The 18,812-nt window shown below is 33.8% G+C and overlaps 1 protein-coding gene across 3 annotated transcripts in view; it reads left to right on the forward strand.

Annotated features, from left to right (window-relative positions):
• The window catches only part of LOC140444376 (circadian clock-controlled protein daywake-like), a 46,050-nt gene that overhangs the window by 3,527 nt on the left and 23,711 nt on the right, over positions 1 to 18,812 (forward strand). For all 3 annotated transcript variants that reach the window (XM_072536132.1, XM_072536128.1, XM_072536134.1), the window contains exons 2-4: positions 8,550 to 8,778; positions 8,946 to 9,079; positions 11,804 to 11,956. In XM_072536132.1, the coding sequence (XP_072392233.1) occupies positions 8,550 to 8,778; positions 8,946 to 9,079; positions 11,804 to 11,956 (516 nt within the window). The remainder of the gene's footprint in view (positions 1 to 8,549; positions 8,779 to 8,945; positions 9,080 to 11,803; positions 11,957 to 18,812) is intronic.

Consider the following 18,812-nt stretch of genomic DNA (forward strand, 5'->3'; position numbering starts at 1 on the left):
ATTTTCTATTGTTCTAATTATTCTATTTCAAATTACTTCGTCTTGTGATCTTATAAATTCTTTATGTTTGGTTTGGTTTTGCAAACTGTTTTCTTCTGAGCTTTTAGTTTGATTTATATCTTGGCTATAAGGGAATTATAATCTGACATCCTCTAGTAAGTTTTGACACTTTTGAATGCTCTGTAGAAACTTTTGTGGACAAAAATATAATCAATCTGGTTCCGAACTATATTGTGATGTCTCTTAGTGATAACTTAGAGTGTGTATTTAAGCGTATCATTTTGTTTTGCTGGCAAAACTCGACCAGCTTATCAATCCCCTTAATTCTATCTCCCAGACTATATTCTCCCACTGCATCTGTCAGTCTTCCTCTATCAATCTTGGCGGTAAAATCGCTCATTATAAGGTTAACTTCATGTTTTTTTTTATTTTGGTGATCAATATTATTTCTAATTCATTTTACATCCTCCTTACTACTTCTGGGTTTGACCCTCTTCATATCCATGATATTCTGATTCTGAGATTCTGATAATTCTTTTGTAGCATAAGAACTCGAAGGCGGTCAATATGTTTAGATCTACTTATTTTAGATAGATTCAATGAGGTGGCTTTTGGCCTATTCCACTACAACCATTTCATATATGTTGTAGTCCTCTAGTCCTAGATTACATTCTCTGGCCTGGCCATTTATAAAAGGTCTGATAACTTCGAGATGAACCATCCATGTAGCTCTTCGCTCATGGCGTTTCTTTGCCTAATGTAAAGAACTGCACATTTGCCAGACTGTTGTACTGACACAAAATGTGCTCTGCTTTTTTTCCTCTTGGTAACAGAATCTGCCTAGATCATCATCTGCCAATCCCATAATTTCAACTGCCTATTCAGCTTACAGTGCTCTGTTAACAGACCTAATATGGATTTATCTGTTTTCTACTTGTTTTATTCCCCACAGTTTCTTTTACCAACTATTTATCATTTAGTGATTTCAGGCAGTTCGCTGTCTTTAAATTAATCTTAAGGTCATATTAGTGACAACATATATAAAGGTGTTTCTGTTTCTGTTTCTGTAAATTATTCTTAATATTTGCCAATACTACTCTATCGTCAGCTTAATGTAAATTATTTAAAATATCCAAACTGATAGGTGAAATGTATCGGAAAACTCTTTTTTTTCTACCAGTCTACTACAGGTAATAAATGAATATTCACAAATAAAAACGATACTTTGTGTCGATTATCAGCTAATGGTCAAAAATATTCTGAAAATAGGCTACAAGGTGCCATCTACAAAACTTGGTAAACAGAAAAATGATGATCTTAGACATGAGCTAAATATCTACTCGATTAACGAAAAATTTAAAGAATACAGAATAAAATTAAAACAACATAAAAAAAGAATTAAATGGATAATTTACTAAAGTAGGAAATTACAAACTCCCAAACGCCCCTTTAGTTTAGGAGTTTATAAATTCCTAATACACAATCCTTACGTTCCTGGTAGAAGATAGATCTACTTCAGGGATGCAACCTTCCCACGTGAGCCATATTAATCTTAAAATCTCATTGTATCTGGACATGGAAATAATAACATTAAAAGAATATACAGAAGGCCTCTTTTAAGATGAAAGACTCAGTCCAACAATATCAGAAGAACCAGACAGCGGACCAATGATAATAACTGAGGAAGTCATTATATGCACCCAAGAATATAAAAAATAGAGAGATTGCTGGTCTGGACGAGATTATTGTTGAACTATTAAAGTTTGTTAAACGAAGACAATATACATGTACTTACTTAACTTTATAATACGGCCTGTAAATAAAAAAATGTTCTTTTTCTCTCTTGCGTTTAAAGGTACGAGTTGCAAGAAAACTTTCTCATTTTTTTAAAAACATTTTTAATGGTTTTGGTCCTTATTCAAATGTTTCTTGTTTGATCGTTGTTGTCTGTTTTTCAAGTCTCCAAATATTTATATATTTCTACTTTATCTTAATTTCATTCCTCTAACTGATCCGTACAAAGGATTTCTCGCAGAAATTCTTTGTACGGTTGAATAATATTTGGAGTTCTTCTACTCTTCTTACAAGGATGACTGTATTACTCGAAAATCTTTGGTTTTATCAACGTCATGATATATTTAAATACAATTTATACTGAAGTCTAAATACTGAAGTAAACAATGCTACCATTAGTTTGTTTTCTTCAGCTTTAATTCGGTACTGATACAAATGCTGCTATATACTGTACCTGTAGAGTAAGGAGGACGAGTTAAGTCTCACAGCACTTAGGCCACAATTGACCCATTGTGCATCCTTTCAGGAAGCTTTCGTCCTTAGCTCATTGTTTATCCTGCCATTTTTAGGATTGTAAACATGTCACCAGGGACATCTCTCTTATGTGGGCGGGTGTGGCCCAGGGCACGCCGAACGCGTACTCTTGTATTAATGATAACTCTAGTGCATTCCCACGTTTTACTCCCTATATTATCTTGTTTTGATTTTGTAAGGTTTATCAAAGACAAACTTTGGTTTGATTAAGTCGCAGCCTGCCTGTAGCAGGGGTAGCACAGCCAGGTCTTCCCGCCAGAAATAAGTTCTCAATTGTCCCATTCACATAAATATGGTTTAGTTTGTTAATCGCTGTTGATGTAGCACTTTTGGTACCCAAACAATAGCTACGTAAGTTAGTATTGCCCTAATGACAACAGTGTAAATCCAGGTGAACACTCTGGGCGAAAGACCCCAGGTGCGTCTGACCGTTCATCGACATTACTCGTAAGTAATATATGCTCTTTTAGCTCTACCATCTAAGTGGGAGTTCCATGTTAACTTTCCGTCAATAATAATACCAAGGTATTTCACCTCGTCAGAAAAGTTGAGACTGTAGGTTGAAATCTTTGGGGGTATTAAGCCCGAGATTCTTCTTTTTCTGGTGAAGAAAAGCAACTCTGCATAGGCTATTGTGTAGAACCCGTTGCTGCCGAGTTGGTTAACCAGGGTGTCTAGAACTATGTTCCAAAGGAGTGGTGATAGCATCCCTCCCTTTGGGCTCCTCAGTTAATTTGCGAATATTCATAGTAAATCAGAATATAAAATATTATAAAAAGATAATGATTGGTTATGTCTACAAAATAGTGTGATTTTAACTAGATATGGTTACTGTGCAAAATTTTTATGGAAAAATAAGTGATAATTGGTACACCCAGTATTTCAAAAAATAGATTAGTATCTTCGTCTACTTCAACTTTTTGCAAAACACAACTTACAATTTCACCCTGTTTTCGTTAAAATCAAGATCAAACAACCAAATTTTTGTTTTAAGCCAATTACTCCAGTTTTAATCGAAGTAACAACGCGTTTAGTGATGTGAGTGTCCTTGTTTATGTATAGGTAGTTTGCCCTGTATTCAAGTTCGTTATTTGACATTATGAATGCAATAAATTTCACTTACTAATCGGTTTATATCTGTATAAATCAAAACCTAATAATATGACCTACACCATAATATTGAGAAGCAATTTTTTTGGAGTTTTAATTTTTTTCAGTCTTTTATAAAAAATGTGTCACATAAATGAAAAAAAAATGTTTATTCGCGTTTGTACATTCATATCAAAATATTTTAAAGATAAAAATTTATAGTTTACACATAACCTAAAAAAACAAAATAAAATAAAATCTAGAATTTTTGATATTTTTTTTATATTTAGACAATTTTTTGACAACAATGAAAGGTCCATGTGAACATAAAGATGGTGATATATATATATATATATATATATATATATATATATATATATATATATATATAATAAAATTTCCGGTTAATGCCTAACTGATAGTGACGAATGGGTGACAGCTGATTTACAAAGTCGGCCAGCTCTGCATACGAATACTACCTCCTATGTCCTCGATGACATCATCGGCAATATATGGCGTATTATGACGACTAAAGACTAATCAGAGCAAACATTGTTCTAGTTCTGAAACTAGAAAGAATCAAATTAATCACAAAACGAACAATCTGAAAGAAAACTTAGATCACTACCAAAGAATAATTAAAGTTACATGACCAAATTGACAGCTTTCAATTAATGGAAATCATCCCTAATAGTGCCAATGAAATCAGAGGCCCACAATAACAACATGAACATAGTAAATTGTCTGACAACACCAAAATAATGCTTACACAAAGAAGGGAAATGACATTAAGTAGCAACATACAAAAAATACAATACACGGAACTTTGTAAGACAATAAGAAGAAGTGTCAAGGAAGACAAGAAAATACAATGAAAGACTAGTAAAAAATGAAATCGAAATTGGGAAAACTATAAGAAAGCAAAAAAGCATTAATTATTGAAAAGAAGCAAATCATTGTTCTAACAAACAAAAACACTAGAATTACAGACAGAAATAAAATAATACAACTCGTGACTAAATTCTACATCGAACTATAAGCCTCTGAAACGCTTAAAGAAGCAATTGTTTATCAAGAAAATGTACCAGAAGTCCTTCCGGAAAAATAGAAGCGACAATTCTACAAATAAAAGCCGGTAAAGCAGCTAGAATAGATAGTATAACAGTTGAACTTCTTAAATATGTTGGCTGGCAAAAAAACCTAGAAAATATTTACGAACTGTCTAAGATCAAGATGCATAACAAATCACTGGAATACAGCAAACATCATTCTCGTTCATAAGAAAGGTAACAAAGAGGATATCAAAAACTACAGACTTATAAGTCTACTACCAATTATATACAAGATATTCACAAAGATCATCAACAACAGATTAACAAATGCATTAGATGCTGCATAGCCAAGAGAACAAATTGGCTTTAGAAATGGATTCAGTACCCTGTATCATACCTATACGCTTCGATAACTAATGAGTAGAGCTAAAGAATATGAAATATTGCTAGCCTTAACCTTCATAGATTTCGAGAAGGCTTTCGATTCTATATATCCCAAGGCAGTAATAGAAGTTTTGACGAACCAATGCATTGAAAAATCGTACATAAAGACTTTAGCAAATATACACAGACAAGCAAGAGCTAAGGTAAAAATTTATGGAAACACTCCAGAATTTCCCACTAACAAAGGCGTCTCACAAGGACACGCAATATCACTAAAGGTCTTCACTGTCTTCTTCTTCTTGATGTGCCTATCCGTTACGAATGTTGGCGATTATCATGCCAATCTTCATCTTATCTGCAACAGCGCTGAAAAGCTGCACAGATGTTGTATTGAACCAGATTCTGAGGTTCTTTAACCAAGATGTTCTTCTTCTTCCTGGACCTCGTTTTCCAAATATTTTTCCTTGCAGGATGGCTTGAAGGAGAGCATATCTGGATTAATTTCGCATAATATGTCCGAAGAACTGTAACTTTCGGGAGTTGATGGTGGTCAGTACCTGTCGGTTCTTATTCATTTTTCTGAGGACCTCCTCATTTGTGACTCGGTCAGTCCACGGGATCTTAAGCATTCTCCGATATAGCCACATCTCAAATCTTCACTGTAGTTCTAGAAAATATATTCATCAAAATGAACTGGCAGAACAAAGGCCTATCAATTGATAGAGAATACCTTAGCTATCTCAGGCTGCATTTGCAGACGACATCGATCTGATTGCTAATAATCCTGCAAAACTACAAGAACTTATAAGCGAGCTAAATGCAGCTAGCAATAAAAACCATACACAACGAGCCAGTAGCTGTCCAAGATGAAATAATAAACAACACTGCACTTAGGACAGTAGACAAGTATGTCTACCTGGGACAATTAATCCATAAATATAGCTCCTTACGCCTAGAAATTAATAGAAGGATTTAAACTGTCTTGGGCATCTTTTGGTATAATGCAGTTATATTCAAATCGAAGATGCCACTCTACCTGAAGAAAAAAACATTCGATCAGTGTATACTATCAATCATGACATACGGCTGCAAAACTTGGACACTAAAGAAAGAGATAATAGCGAAACTCAACGTCACTCAAAGGTCGATGAAGTGATCATCTAAGTCTAGGTATAACAAAGAAAGAAAAAAAAATAAAATGGATTAGACAGAAAACCAATGTCACTGATGTAATCCACAAAAATAAATCTCTTTTTAAAATGTCAGTTGGTGGGACATTTATCAAGAACTGACAATAGATGGTCCACTAGAATTACACAGTGGTATCCAAGAGGCGTAAAGAGACCAAGAAGACGTTCTAATTTAGGATGGGATTATGAAAGAGAACAGATCGATACAACATGGTATAAAAAGAAGAATATAAAAGGACAATCTTGGGTACAAATTAATAGAGACTAAGGGAGGCTGCACCATAATCGGTAAAATACGCCGAGAATGATGATAATTTTTCTAAACGTTCATTATTTATGCATATATTTAGTTAATTATATTATTAAATATGAGATGATACGCAATAAAATTAGGCTGAAAATTGGGATTATTTAAGGTAATTTCTACATAAAAAATACTTGTTTGCCAAGGTTGTATATATTGAACTAATACAATTATTAATACCGGTTTTTTTAAACGATTTATTATTATTTAAAAAAAAAGATACAATAACATATTCAACATCTGCCAAGAAATAAAACGATTACAAATAATATAAAAAAGTCTTTAAAGATAATTAACCTTACTGACTTTGAGTGATTTTCAATACTCCTGATTCAAGGTGGGGTGAATGCTCAGTTCAACAGTTTTCTTAATTTTTACACTCAAAATTCTGATTGGAATGACACTACGATCTAATTCTTATTGGTTGGTCATATCTTGGAGCAGTTTGGGTTATTTGAATAATGTAATGAAAGAAACATTTTTTTAAAAATCGTCTATTTCTAATATATAAGTATTTACATTATATATAGTTAATTTAAACATTTCTTACAAATTGTTATTTTTTTGCTGTATTGTGGACATAAACAATTCTTACACAATGTACATTTGATTGATCTTTATTGTCTTTGGATCTAAAACACGCATGACATCTACCTCGTTTGCGTAATTTGTACTCGGGTTGTACTTGTTCCTCCTAATTTGCGTTGGGCTGCTGACTGATATTATCTAATATAAGTTTATTTTTTCAACTGTCTTTCGAGTCAGCCTAGAGCGTTCTAGTTCGTTATCCAATTACAAAAGGAACAGTCCTCTTTTATTGCAGCATTCTGATTTCCAATCTGGGTCCAGCTGGTTCCATAAAAGCAAGGCATTAACTGTCTCAATGTCGATAAAATTCATAAACTGCTAGCTATCCATTGAATGGCCAGCTGTTGATGGTCTGTTACAGTTGTATTCTGCAACAATCTTATCTAGAGTATCAACTGCCTCATTGTGGTATTGTAGTGGGAAATTATTCTCGGTATTTTTTGTGTTTCTTCCGAAACTATGCCATAGCGATGTTTAGAGGATAGAAATATAAAGTCTGTTGCTTTCTGAGCATACGACGACCCTTATATAGCATATAAAGCCATCAGAGAAGAAGGAATAATATATGTTTAATCTAGAACTCGCTGGTTTTTTCCCTTTTGCATTTGACATGTATATAACCATAGAAAATAAAAGCAAAAGGGCTATATGAAACTCTATTTAAAAAGTAAAATCAATAAACAAATTATATATACATACAGGAGATTATATAAATCCCTAATATTTACAAATTAAAATAGGCGTGATAAAGATACAAAAAAACCAGTTATTCATAACCCAGATTTATTTACATAAAGTAAACAAATTAGCACAGCTATTTTGGAAAACTAAATAATATGAGACGAGTATCTATATCACACAAACTAAACCGCGTGTCTACAAAAGAAATCAGGAGTATGTTAAAATATGATACGGCAGAAAAGAAGAATGACTTTTACAGTTGATTGCCACATTAGAAGACAAATAATATTATATTATAAACTACAGATAGATACAAATGGTAAAACAAAACTAAAATATAGTTAATACGTGTTTAAATAAACGAAAAATGTTCAAGATTCAATAGAATTCATGCATGAATGCATTTAAATATAACAGCAACAAAATGCATATACCAGTAATCGGTACTCGATATAGCAACAAATATTTTTAGTAGTAAATTGTGTAGGTTGTACTTTACCCAATAGAATGATAGCACACGCTATTGAAAACGATGTCTTCTTCGACTACAGCAATCACAAAAGTATTGATAATGGCGCAGCAACCTCCACCCCTACTGGATGGAGCGACTTTATTTCGACTGACTGATGGCAAGGCAGCCTCCACGTCTGACTGTCTTGCTTGGCCGATAGAACACGTCTTTTTGCTTACTGCGGAGCGACCTCCACCCCTAACTAAGACACGACTGTCTTGTTTGGCCGATGACTATAGTGCTGACTGAAAAACGGCGAAGAGTTGTTTCTTCCAAGTTGGCGCTATGTATGGACAATAATTAAAATGTATTATTTATATGGAAAATGTGTATGGACTAAAAAAATGTATTAAAATGGTTGCTTTTACGCAACTTTGGCGATAGATAAATCAACAAAACTAAATTTATTTAATTTTTTTTAGCACCATACATCACTGCCTGCAAAAAAAATGATCCAGACCTCAATAAATGTTGCCTGGAACAAGCACGCATAGCTCTACCTCACATCGTCGACGGAGAAAAGAAATACGGAATTCCATCATTTAAACCTATGAAATTGGAGAAAGTTGCTGTAAACTCTGGAAATTTAAAAATCGATTTAACGGATATTGAGCTCTGGGGGCTACCAGATGCTGATATCCAAGATTTGCAGTAAGAACATTTTTTAATATATAATAATATAAAATTTTTAGTTAACGAAAATAAATAAAAATTATTCAGTTTTATTGAATTGTCAGTCCACCCTGATATTCTAGACTTAAAAACTAACCAAAGGTAATAAGTACAAAATACTTACAGTTCTTTTTTTTTATTTTTAGGGTTGATTTAAAAAAACAAACTGTTAAGATAGTATTTAAGTGCCCCCAAATTGTCATTTTGGGAAAATACGTCATGGATGGTAAGATTTTGGTACTGCCTCTGAATGGAGCTGGAGATGCAAATGTCACAATCGGTAAGTAATAATTTACAAAGAAAATTTTAATAAAACAGCAATGACTGATCAGAAATATAAAAAAAATGGTATTTATTTTTAAACGTCTTCTTACCCATTGATCCAATTTATCTTAAACTTCTTTTATTGCTTTGCATTTTATGTATTTAAAATGTTAGGAGGCCGAAACTTCCTACAATTTCATCTTCTTTTTCTTTCCCGACTTTTGCATAAAAATATTCCATTAAAAGTGTTATTTACCTAATTTTTTTATTTTTAATAGCCTTCTGTATCTCTATATAAAATTCCTCTGTTTAATTTTCTTAGCTGGGACCCTGCAACTGACCTTTCTAAGCACTGTCAAGCTATGAAAGCTACTCCATTCGGATTTTGTCCGCTGTGATTACCAAAGAAGAAAATCTGGAAATCAGATACTTTAGACCTTCCATTCTGTGATTATCACTTCATCCAAGAATTTCAACTTGCATTCCCTGCATTTCTTGTATAATATTTGCAGTTCTTTCTGCTTAGAAGAAAATTTGTACATTGCATGTACCGATTTTTAAGTTGGTGGTATATAAGATTCTTGCTGGCTTCTTTATACCTTTTTCATAGGTATTCGCTTAATTAAAAACGGGAGACTATTACTATTATTATTTCGCTTAATTATCTGGGAGGGGCCTGGGAGGTCCTGTGTTCTAGGTGTTGTCTTCCCCCCCTTTCGGTTTTTAGTCTCCAATAACCATGGACCGTATTTTTTTCTTCAGTGAGTTCCTCTTGTCTTTTGCATCCTTATACCGTTGACCATATTCTCAGTTCATCCACTTTTAAAGACAATTTCACAATCCCAAGATAACCGGGTGTCCTACCACTTACCAACTTATATTTTCTAAGCCGTTGGTCAGTAAGTAGAGGATTTTTTAAACCAGCAATTACTCGTTGAATTTTTAACCGTATATGGCTACTTTAACTTAGTTTACCCCTATAGACCAATATAGTTGCTCAGAGTGTTGCACGAGAAGCCATAAGTGAGAGTTAGGTGTCTTATGAGGACCAGTTTTCAAGAACCTTCCGCTGTTTATGACAGTCGATATGGTTGTTACGATAAAAGGTGCTACCTCTATTTACACCCACCATTTTGTTGGTAACTATTTAATAAATTACTAACAAGACTAGGACCAAAGCTAGCTTTTCACCAACCACTAGAGCAAGCCGGATTTAATGGCTTTGGAACGAAAAACCACCTAAAAGTTATAAAGTCCTTAATAGAGAAAGTTATAGAATACAACAAGACATTGATATTAATAATTGTAGACTTTGAGAAAGCATGTGACTCAATCCAGTATAGCTTCATGTTATATATAATAGCTTAACAGCTGCATTGAGAAATGCTGTAATAAGACGACAAAAACACCTTTCCTTCGGGTAAGGGTATTAGGGAAAGAGGCATTCTCCTAAACTATTCATCGCTTAATTACAGATTGCTAAAAGAAACAATCTTAAGACTAATTTATAAAGACAACCTTTAGACAATCTTGTCTAAAGACAAGGTGCCAGACAAGGATGTATATATTGGGAGCATATTATTAGAAGAGCACTTGAAGGATAGGAAAATGGCATCTTAATAAATGGCCGAAAAATAGACAACCTACATTTTGCAGACGATACAGTCCTTCTGGCAAATAGTCAAGAGGAGTTACCTAATCTCATACGACTGGTTGAAAACGAAAGTCAAATATTTGGTCTGCAGTTAAAAATATCAAAGACAAAGATCGTTATCCAAGGAAAGGTATCAAAAACTTATTATCCAAGAAAAGGTAGAAGGTTGAAGATCACGAGGAAAATTTCCAATAAGATGGATCGATGAAATTACAGAAATATGCAAAATACATATGCATGAGTTAAAAGAAATGACCAGAGAGAGATCTTTGGAGATGGATAATACATGACAACACGATCACCACTAGACTTCTTTCTGGGGTCAAGCTTAAAGTGAGAGAGAGAGAGAGATAAAAGAAAAAATAATTCGGAAAATATTGAAGTCAACTCAAATGGGGAGTTTCTGAAAAACTTAAGGTTTTCAGACGACATAGTCCTTATTGCAGAGTGGTTAGATTATAGGTGCCAACTTCTTCAAGACCTTCAGAGCTCTTTCATAGGATTTGGCCTTAAAATTAACTTTAAACAATTCTATGCCTATAGGTATCTGGGCCACAAGATTAAATTAGGAAGAGCCAACCAAACAACAAAGTTAAACAGAAGAATAAGACAAACATGGGCAGCTTACAGAAAACTGATCGAAGTCTTGAGATCAGATATTCCCATGTGCTTGAACTCCCAGTTTTAACGAATGGAGCAGATATATTGACCCTTACCAGAAAAGTAATCAGTAAAATATAAGTAGCAGAGAGAGCAATGGAGAGGTTAAGAAATATATCCCTCTGTCAGATTCAGAGATGGCAGATGGACCAAGAAAATTTTATAATGGAGACTTAGACACGATGTTTATCGTAATCGAAGATGTCCTCCAACAAGATGGTAAGACGACATAATTAATGGTGATCAAGATCGGGTGCAACGGAATTATTTACGGGAGGCATATCATCAGCAGTGGACTCAAAACAGCTAATGATGATGATAGAGAACTTTTTAATAAATAATCTTGATAAAATATAATATCTTATCTTACTATTAATCATCAATTATTATAATTAGAATGCCTATTAATTTTACTTAATGTTTTAGATAACCCCGTATTTACCTATACCGCCGACTACAAGCTTGTACCTAAAGATGGTTTAGACTACGCTCAATTAGGAGATAAAAGTGAACTTTCTTACGACATGACTAGAGTATACTTCAAATTTACCAACTTATTCAATGGAAACGAACAACTATGTAAGTACTTCTTAATTTGTCTAGTTGGTGTGGGCTTTTGTGTTACAGTTTTACTTTTTCTAACCATACCATTACATTAAATATCATGACTCTTACATTCTTTCAATTAAAATAATTTTACAAAAAGTAGCTCGTTCTTTTATGTTTTACTATACTCGATTTGTAAATGCTTGGTAGTACAGTTTTATGGCAGAAGATTACAACACTCTTGTAAAGAGGACTGTAGAAAGCAGAAAAATTATAAATACCAAAATATCGATACCTGCTTGTCTAAATTTTGTTTAATATTTTATAAAAATAATATGACCACCTTAACAAAGTTCGAACACAATATTTTTGAACATAAAATGCAAAAATGAGCTGTGTCATGAAAACTGTATTATCATTCATTTTCAAACGAAGTATAATACTGTGTTTCTGTACTGTAACTTTATTGAACATTGACCTAAATCAGTTTGCTGCTTTTTAACACGGTACCTTCTCCCTAAAAAGAGAATTATTAAAAAAATGTATTTAAGTAAAAGAAAGATTTTGTTAACATTTTGTTTTGGTCATTGGCTAAATGGAAAAGACTAAACATTTTAAAAACTCAACATTCACATTTGCAACAAGAAATCTCTTTCTACTTAAAAATGATAAATGAAATAATTGATCAAATAATTTGCAAACTCAGCTGGAAAACTAGTTACTAGAAAACTAATATTAAATATCCTCTTTGTTTCTGTCACATAATTAAATGTCAACATAATTTGGCTCCCGTATTGCCTTTGATAATCTATCACAGTTACAGACGAAATATCATAAAAAAATAATTTAAAACCACGGCCTATAAACCCCGATGCAATTTACCATTACGAAACACCGGCCTAGAAACCCTTGCAATATTCATCTCTGATTCTATTTACCTTTTTTAAAAGACATCTACCAACTCCGTACTCTTACTTGTAACCTAACATGTATATCTGACATAACAAACGCGGTACTAAGATACAGGCTCTCCCCAAGCTGATGGAAGGAAGCCCCCATCATACCAAAGCCAGAACTACATATTTCCGCAAAATTACAAGCCGATTAGATTACTTCCAGCAATCAGTAAGATAGTGGAGCGGATCATCCAAACCAGACTTCAAACAGAGACAGACAAGCTAGGGTGAATCCCAGAAGTACAATTCGGATTCAGAGCTCAACATTCCAGCGAACTACAAGTACTCAGACTTACAGAATACATCTTCTTCTTCTTATTGTGCCTGTCCGCTCATAACGTTGGCGATCATTCTGGCTATGATAACTTTGTTGGTTGCTATATGGAATAGCTGTGTTGAGGTCTTTGTATACCATGCTCTCAGGTTAGCAAGCCAGGATATTCTTCTTTGTCCTGGGGCCCTTTTTCCTTAAATTTTACATTGCAAAATGCATTAAAGTAGCTCGTATCTGCCTTGATTTCTCATTATATGTCCTCAATAGTCCTTCTAAGGTATTGGAAAGCACTATTGTATCATCTGCATACCTCAGGTTATTGAGCTTGACTCCATTTATTGAGATGCCTTCATCAATATCTTTTATAGCCTCTTCAAAAAGTGCTCCGAGTACAGATTGAATATCAGTGGTGAAATTATTCACCTCTGTCTCACTCCTCTTAAGATGTTGACCTGATCTGTATATTCTCCATCTATTCGGAGTATCGCTGATTGATTCCAATACAGGTTAGCTATTTCGTTAGCAAGTCTCTTCCGTAAATCCATGTCCTCTTCAGTAGTTCCATAATTTGTTGATACCTGACTCTATCGACAGCCTTATTGCAGTCAATCAGGCATACAAAAATATTACAGCTGACATCTCTACATTTCTGAAACAATACCTGCACCTGATCACAAATCCAAACTGATTGGGCGCAATTTGTTCCTTGCATTTCCGGTAGATTCTTTTTTGTATGACTTTTGAAAACAACTTCAGCAGATGGCTTATTAGGCTTATGATCCTATAGTCTTTTTTGGTCCTAAACTTTTGCTCCTGGTTTTTTGGGCAATGGTACGAACTCCGATTTGAGCCACTCTACTGGTATTTTTCCTGCCTTGTATATTTTATTAGATATTTCAGTTATTATGTTTATTTGTTGTGCATCTAATAGCTTCAGGAGTTCTGCATGAATTTCATCAAGTCCCGGTACCTTTCCATCCTTCATTTGTCTGACGGCTGCCGTTATTTCTTCTGGTAGGATTTCGGGACCTGAATTTTCATTTTCAGAATACATAACAGCTGAATTCAACGACAAGCAATATACAAAACCACAAAAAACGGCTTCGGCCACCAAAAAAATTATTAAAACACTAACGAAAGGCTCAAGCCACAAAAAATATTAACAAAACACAAAAAATGGGCAAGAGGGACCCACATCCTCGAGCGCAGAGTGGCCGAACTGGGCCTAGCCCAGTTCGGAGACTCAGGGCCGAGTAAGCAATACAGATCGATGATAAGTCACTATAGATTTCAGCTGATAAGCACTTTACTGATAAGAGAGCTTCTACAGCGCATCAGATCGCTATCGAAAGGAAGTGGATGGTCTGGAGCATCGGGGTAGTTATTCCTGATTACACGTGTTAATTCTGGGTTAAACCATTGCTACTAGTTAGTAAGAGTATCGAGTTGGTACACCAAGACCAACACTTTATCCTTATATCGGTGTTCTTCCGTAGATATATACATATTATTAAAAAATTATGTCGAAAACAAATAAATAAATATTTAAGAATATTATTTTGTAATCCAAAAAAGACTAACAGAGGTTTTGTGTTTTACATTTTTGTTTTATGTCTTTCATTTCATGTTTTATGTTTTGCATTTTATGCTTTGTGTGTTTATTTTATGTAATTGTTTTGTTTCATGTTTTGTGTTTTTTATAACATGTTCAGTTTCTTGTATTTTAATAAAAATAAATAGACAAACTAAAAGAAAAATCAAAAAGGCAGTGGAGTGTGAAGAAACTATACTAGAAGACTTGGATATGGCAACAATAGTAGTACTATAAAAAAATTCTTAGACAATAAATAAGGCGACAAATTTTATAAAAACTATTAAAGACCAGTTTAAGATGATAGATAATAAATTACCAGGAGATAATGAACTAGTTATCTAACCCCTCATGAACAGAGCAAGACTCGAATCCTCAAAATATAAGAACTTTTTAATTTCTGCTTCCGAGAAAAGTCGATTTCGTCTAAATGGAATAAGGCTGTAACGATTCTGCCGCACAAAAGAGTAGATCAAACTGACCTAGAAAATTATTGATCCCTTAGCATATTTACAAGAATCATGGAATATATAAATATATAGATGTAATTCTGACCTTTGTTTTCTTACAACTGAGGAAAAAGGCCAACCTCTACCAGCAACAAGAAAGGTTATGTTAGATTTTTCCCATAGCCAACACCGCCCCATTCTCATTAAAATCAGTATTAGCATTCCAATTATAAGATCGTGGAATGGAATTTAAGGAAAGCTAACTGGTCTGCTTTCTCTAGTAATCTTGACAAATGCTTAGATTGTATCCCACCAAGAAGTATAAATTACGAGAGATTGACAGGACCAATAACAACATCAGCAAAGCAACAATTCCTAGAGGCTACCACAAAGAATATATTCCAGGATGGTCTGAGGAGAGCGAAAAACTGTCCAAGACCGCCTCATTCTCATCAAAAACGGTAGTAGCATTCCAATTATAAGATCATTTTCATGTCTTAGATGGAATTTAAGGGAAGCTAACCGTCTTGCTTTCTCTAGTAATATTGTTCTGAAGCTATTTGCTTGTGGCATGTTAATGTAATTATTATTTAAATGGGAATAAGCTACAATTAAAAAATCGTTTTGAGAACGATTTCCGAAGTGGAAATTGAAACGTCAATAAACGAACTTTAACCTTTAATTGTAGCTTATTGCCATTTAAATAATAATTTCTCTAGTGATATTGATAAATACTTAGATTGGATCCCACCAAAAACCATAAATTACAAAGGATTGACAGGACCAATAATAACATCACAATTCCTAGAGGGTACCGCAAAGAACATATTCCAGGATGGTCTGAGGAGAGCGAAAAACTGTATGAAAAATTCTGTAAAGACGGATGGCAGGTAATTGCAGACGAATTACTCCACAGCATTAATACCGCTAGGCGCGAGAAATGGACTGAGATAGTTGAAAATCCAGATTTCAAAAACTCGAGTAAATAGGCCTGGTCATTGCTTCGAAAACTAGATGGCAGTAACCTACCCGACCGCCCAACTAATCTAGTAACACCAAACCAAGTGGCGTCCAGCATAATATCTACCTCAAAAGTACACTAAAATCGCTTACACACAATTTTAAAATTAAAGAAGACCTCAAAAACTTAAAATCTACTTGTCCACTTAAAACAGCGTATTTCAATCCTTTCACCTGTGAAGAAATCACGGAAGCTCTTGACAAAATGAAAACGGGAAAACCACTCGCTTTAATGACATTCATGCTGAGTTTCTAAAACAAAGTGGCAAATTTACTAGAAACTGGCTTGCAAATTTCTTCATAGGCATTCTTTAGACAGGAAATATTCATCAATTAAAAAGAACAAAATTCTCGCCATTTTAAAACCAGAGAAAGCTAACGATTTACCAAAAAATTACCGTCTAATTGCACTTCTAAGTATGATCTACAAACTTTTTGAAATAATACTAATAATACTATATTATAGTGATTATGATAATACTATATTAAACCAATGACCTGATAATAGGAAACACATTCAGTGAACAAACCATTAACGACAAATATACATTTGTGGCTGAAGAGAGAAATGCGAAAAGCTTAATCGACTATATAGTCTATACGAGAAACCTAGAACAAAATATAAAAAACATCTTAACGGAAAAGGAACCCGAACTGTCTACACAACACAGGATGGTCACTGCAAAACTGGAGGATGAAAAAATGAAGGAAGTGGATGGAAAAGAGTACAAGAAAGTAAATGTAAACAAACTAAAGATAAAAAGTGTGCGAGAATTTTACACGGAGGAAACTAACAAAAAACTGAGACAAATAGAGCGCCAAAAAGAAACATGGACAATGGAAGAAAGATGGAATACATACAGTGAAGTATTAAAGACAACAGTAACTGAAGTGTGTGGAATCAAAAAATATAATAAACAGTTAAAAAGGACAAGGTGGTGGAATAAAGAAGTGAAGACAGAAATAAAAAAGAAGAAAATAGCATGGAAAAAATACTTTGAAACGGGATTAGAAGAAGATAAAGAAAAATACTTTAGGCAGAGACGATTGGCAAAAAAGACAGTCACACAAGCAAAAACAAAAACATGGAAAGAATTTGGAGAAGAACTTCAGGAAGAATATATAACAAATAATAGAAACTTTTGGACGACAATACGACACATAAGGCAGGGAATACGAAAGGAAATAAACGCAGTAAGAGATACTTCAAACCAAATACAAATAAGCCCAGAACAAATAGCTAGGGTATGGAAAGAATATTATGAGAAAAAATTTGATACCAAAGTGATAAAGGAAGACAATATAATCAATGAAGGCGAAGAAAACACAGAGCCAGAGCAAATAAGTAGAGAAGATGTAATAGAAGGATTATCAAATATAAAAATAGGCAAGGCAGGTGGAGATGATGAAATTGAACCGGAAATGGTAAAATACATGGGAAAAGAAGGAATAAACTGGCTATGGAAAATATATAAAGAGGCGTGGGAAAAACAAACAATCCCCAAAGACTGGCAGAACAATATCATCGTGCCAATATACAAAAAAGGAGAACATGTAAACTGCGACAACTATAGGGCAATATGTCTGTCATCGGTGTGCTTTAAAATATATACGAAAATAATAGAGAAGAGACTGAGACAAGAAGTAGAAATGGTATTGGGAGAAGAACAAATGGCATTTAGACCGGAAAGACCGACAAATGACAACATATATATGTATCATTAGAAACCTTATAGAAAGAAGCATAGATACGGGAAAAAACTAGTATTAGCATTCATAGACCTAAGAGCAGCATTTAACACGATAGAAAGACATATTATAGGGAAATGCTTGAGGAAAATTAACGTACCTAATGCATTGATAAAAATTATAGAAAGTACTTACAAAGAGGTAAAAGGAAGGGTACAAATAACAGGGGAAAGATCGGAAGCATTTAATTGGAAGAGAGGTATTAAACAAGGAGATAGTCTCAGCCCTTTGCTATTCATAATAGTAATGAACGAATTGATAAGAAACACTAGAGTCAGAACTAATCAACTACAGACAATAATAGGTTACCGCAGATTACAACCGGTAACAATAGAGTCCTTAATGTATGCAGACGACATAGTACTAATAGCAGATTCCGAGAATAAAATGCAGAAACTAATGGATATATGGGTAGAACAAATAGAAGAACTTAAAATGGAGATAAACGAGGAAAAAAGTAAGATAATGATAATCAGCAGCAAAGGAGATAAGGAAGATAATCAAATAAAGATAAAATGTAAAAACTCAGAATTGGAAATAGTAACAACTTACGAATACCTGGGAAGTATAATAACTAATGATGGAAAAATAGACTGGGAAATAACAAATAGAGCAAAGAAATCAAACAAGTTATATTATGCGTTAGCCCCAATAATGGGAAAAAGAGAACTTGCACGAGAAACAAGAATAAAAATATATAACACAATAGTGATACCGACTGTGCTCTATGCAAGTGAAAATTGGAAAAACATAAGAGCAGGATAAACGCAATGGAGATGAGACATCTAAGAAGGATAGTTGGAAAGACAAAATGGGATAGATTAAGCAACGAGACTATTAGGAGAATGGC

This window comes from Diabrotica undecimpunctata, chromosome 1 (genome assembly GCF_040954645.1).
Source record: "Diabrotica undecimpunctata isolate CICGRU chromosome 1, icDiaUnde3, whole genome shotgun sequence".
Lineage (NCBI taxonomy): Eukaryota > Metazoa > Arthropoda > Insecta > Coleoptera > Chrysomelidae > Diabrotica > Diabrotica undecimpunctata.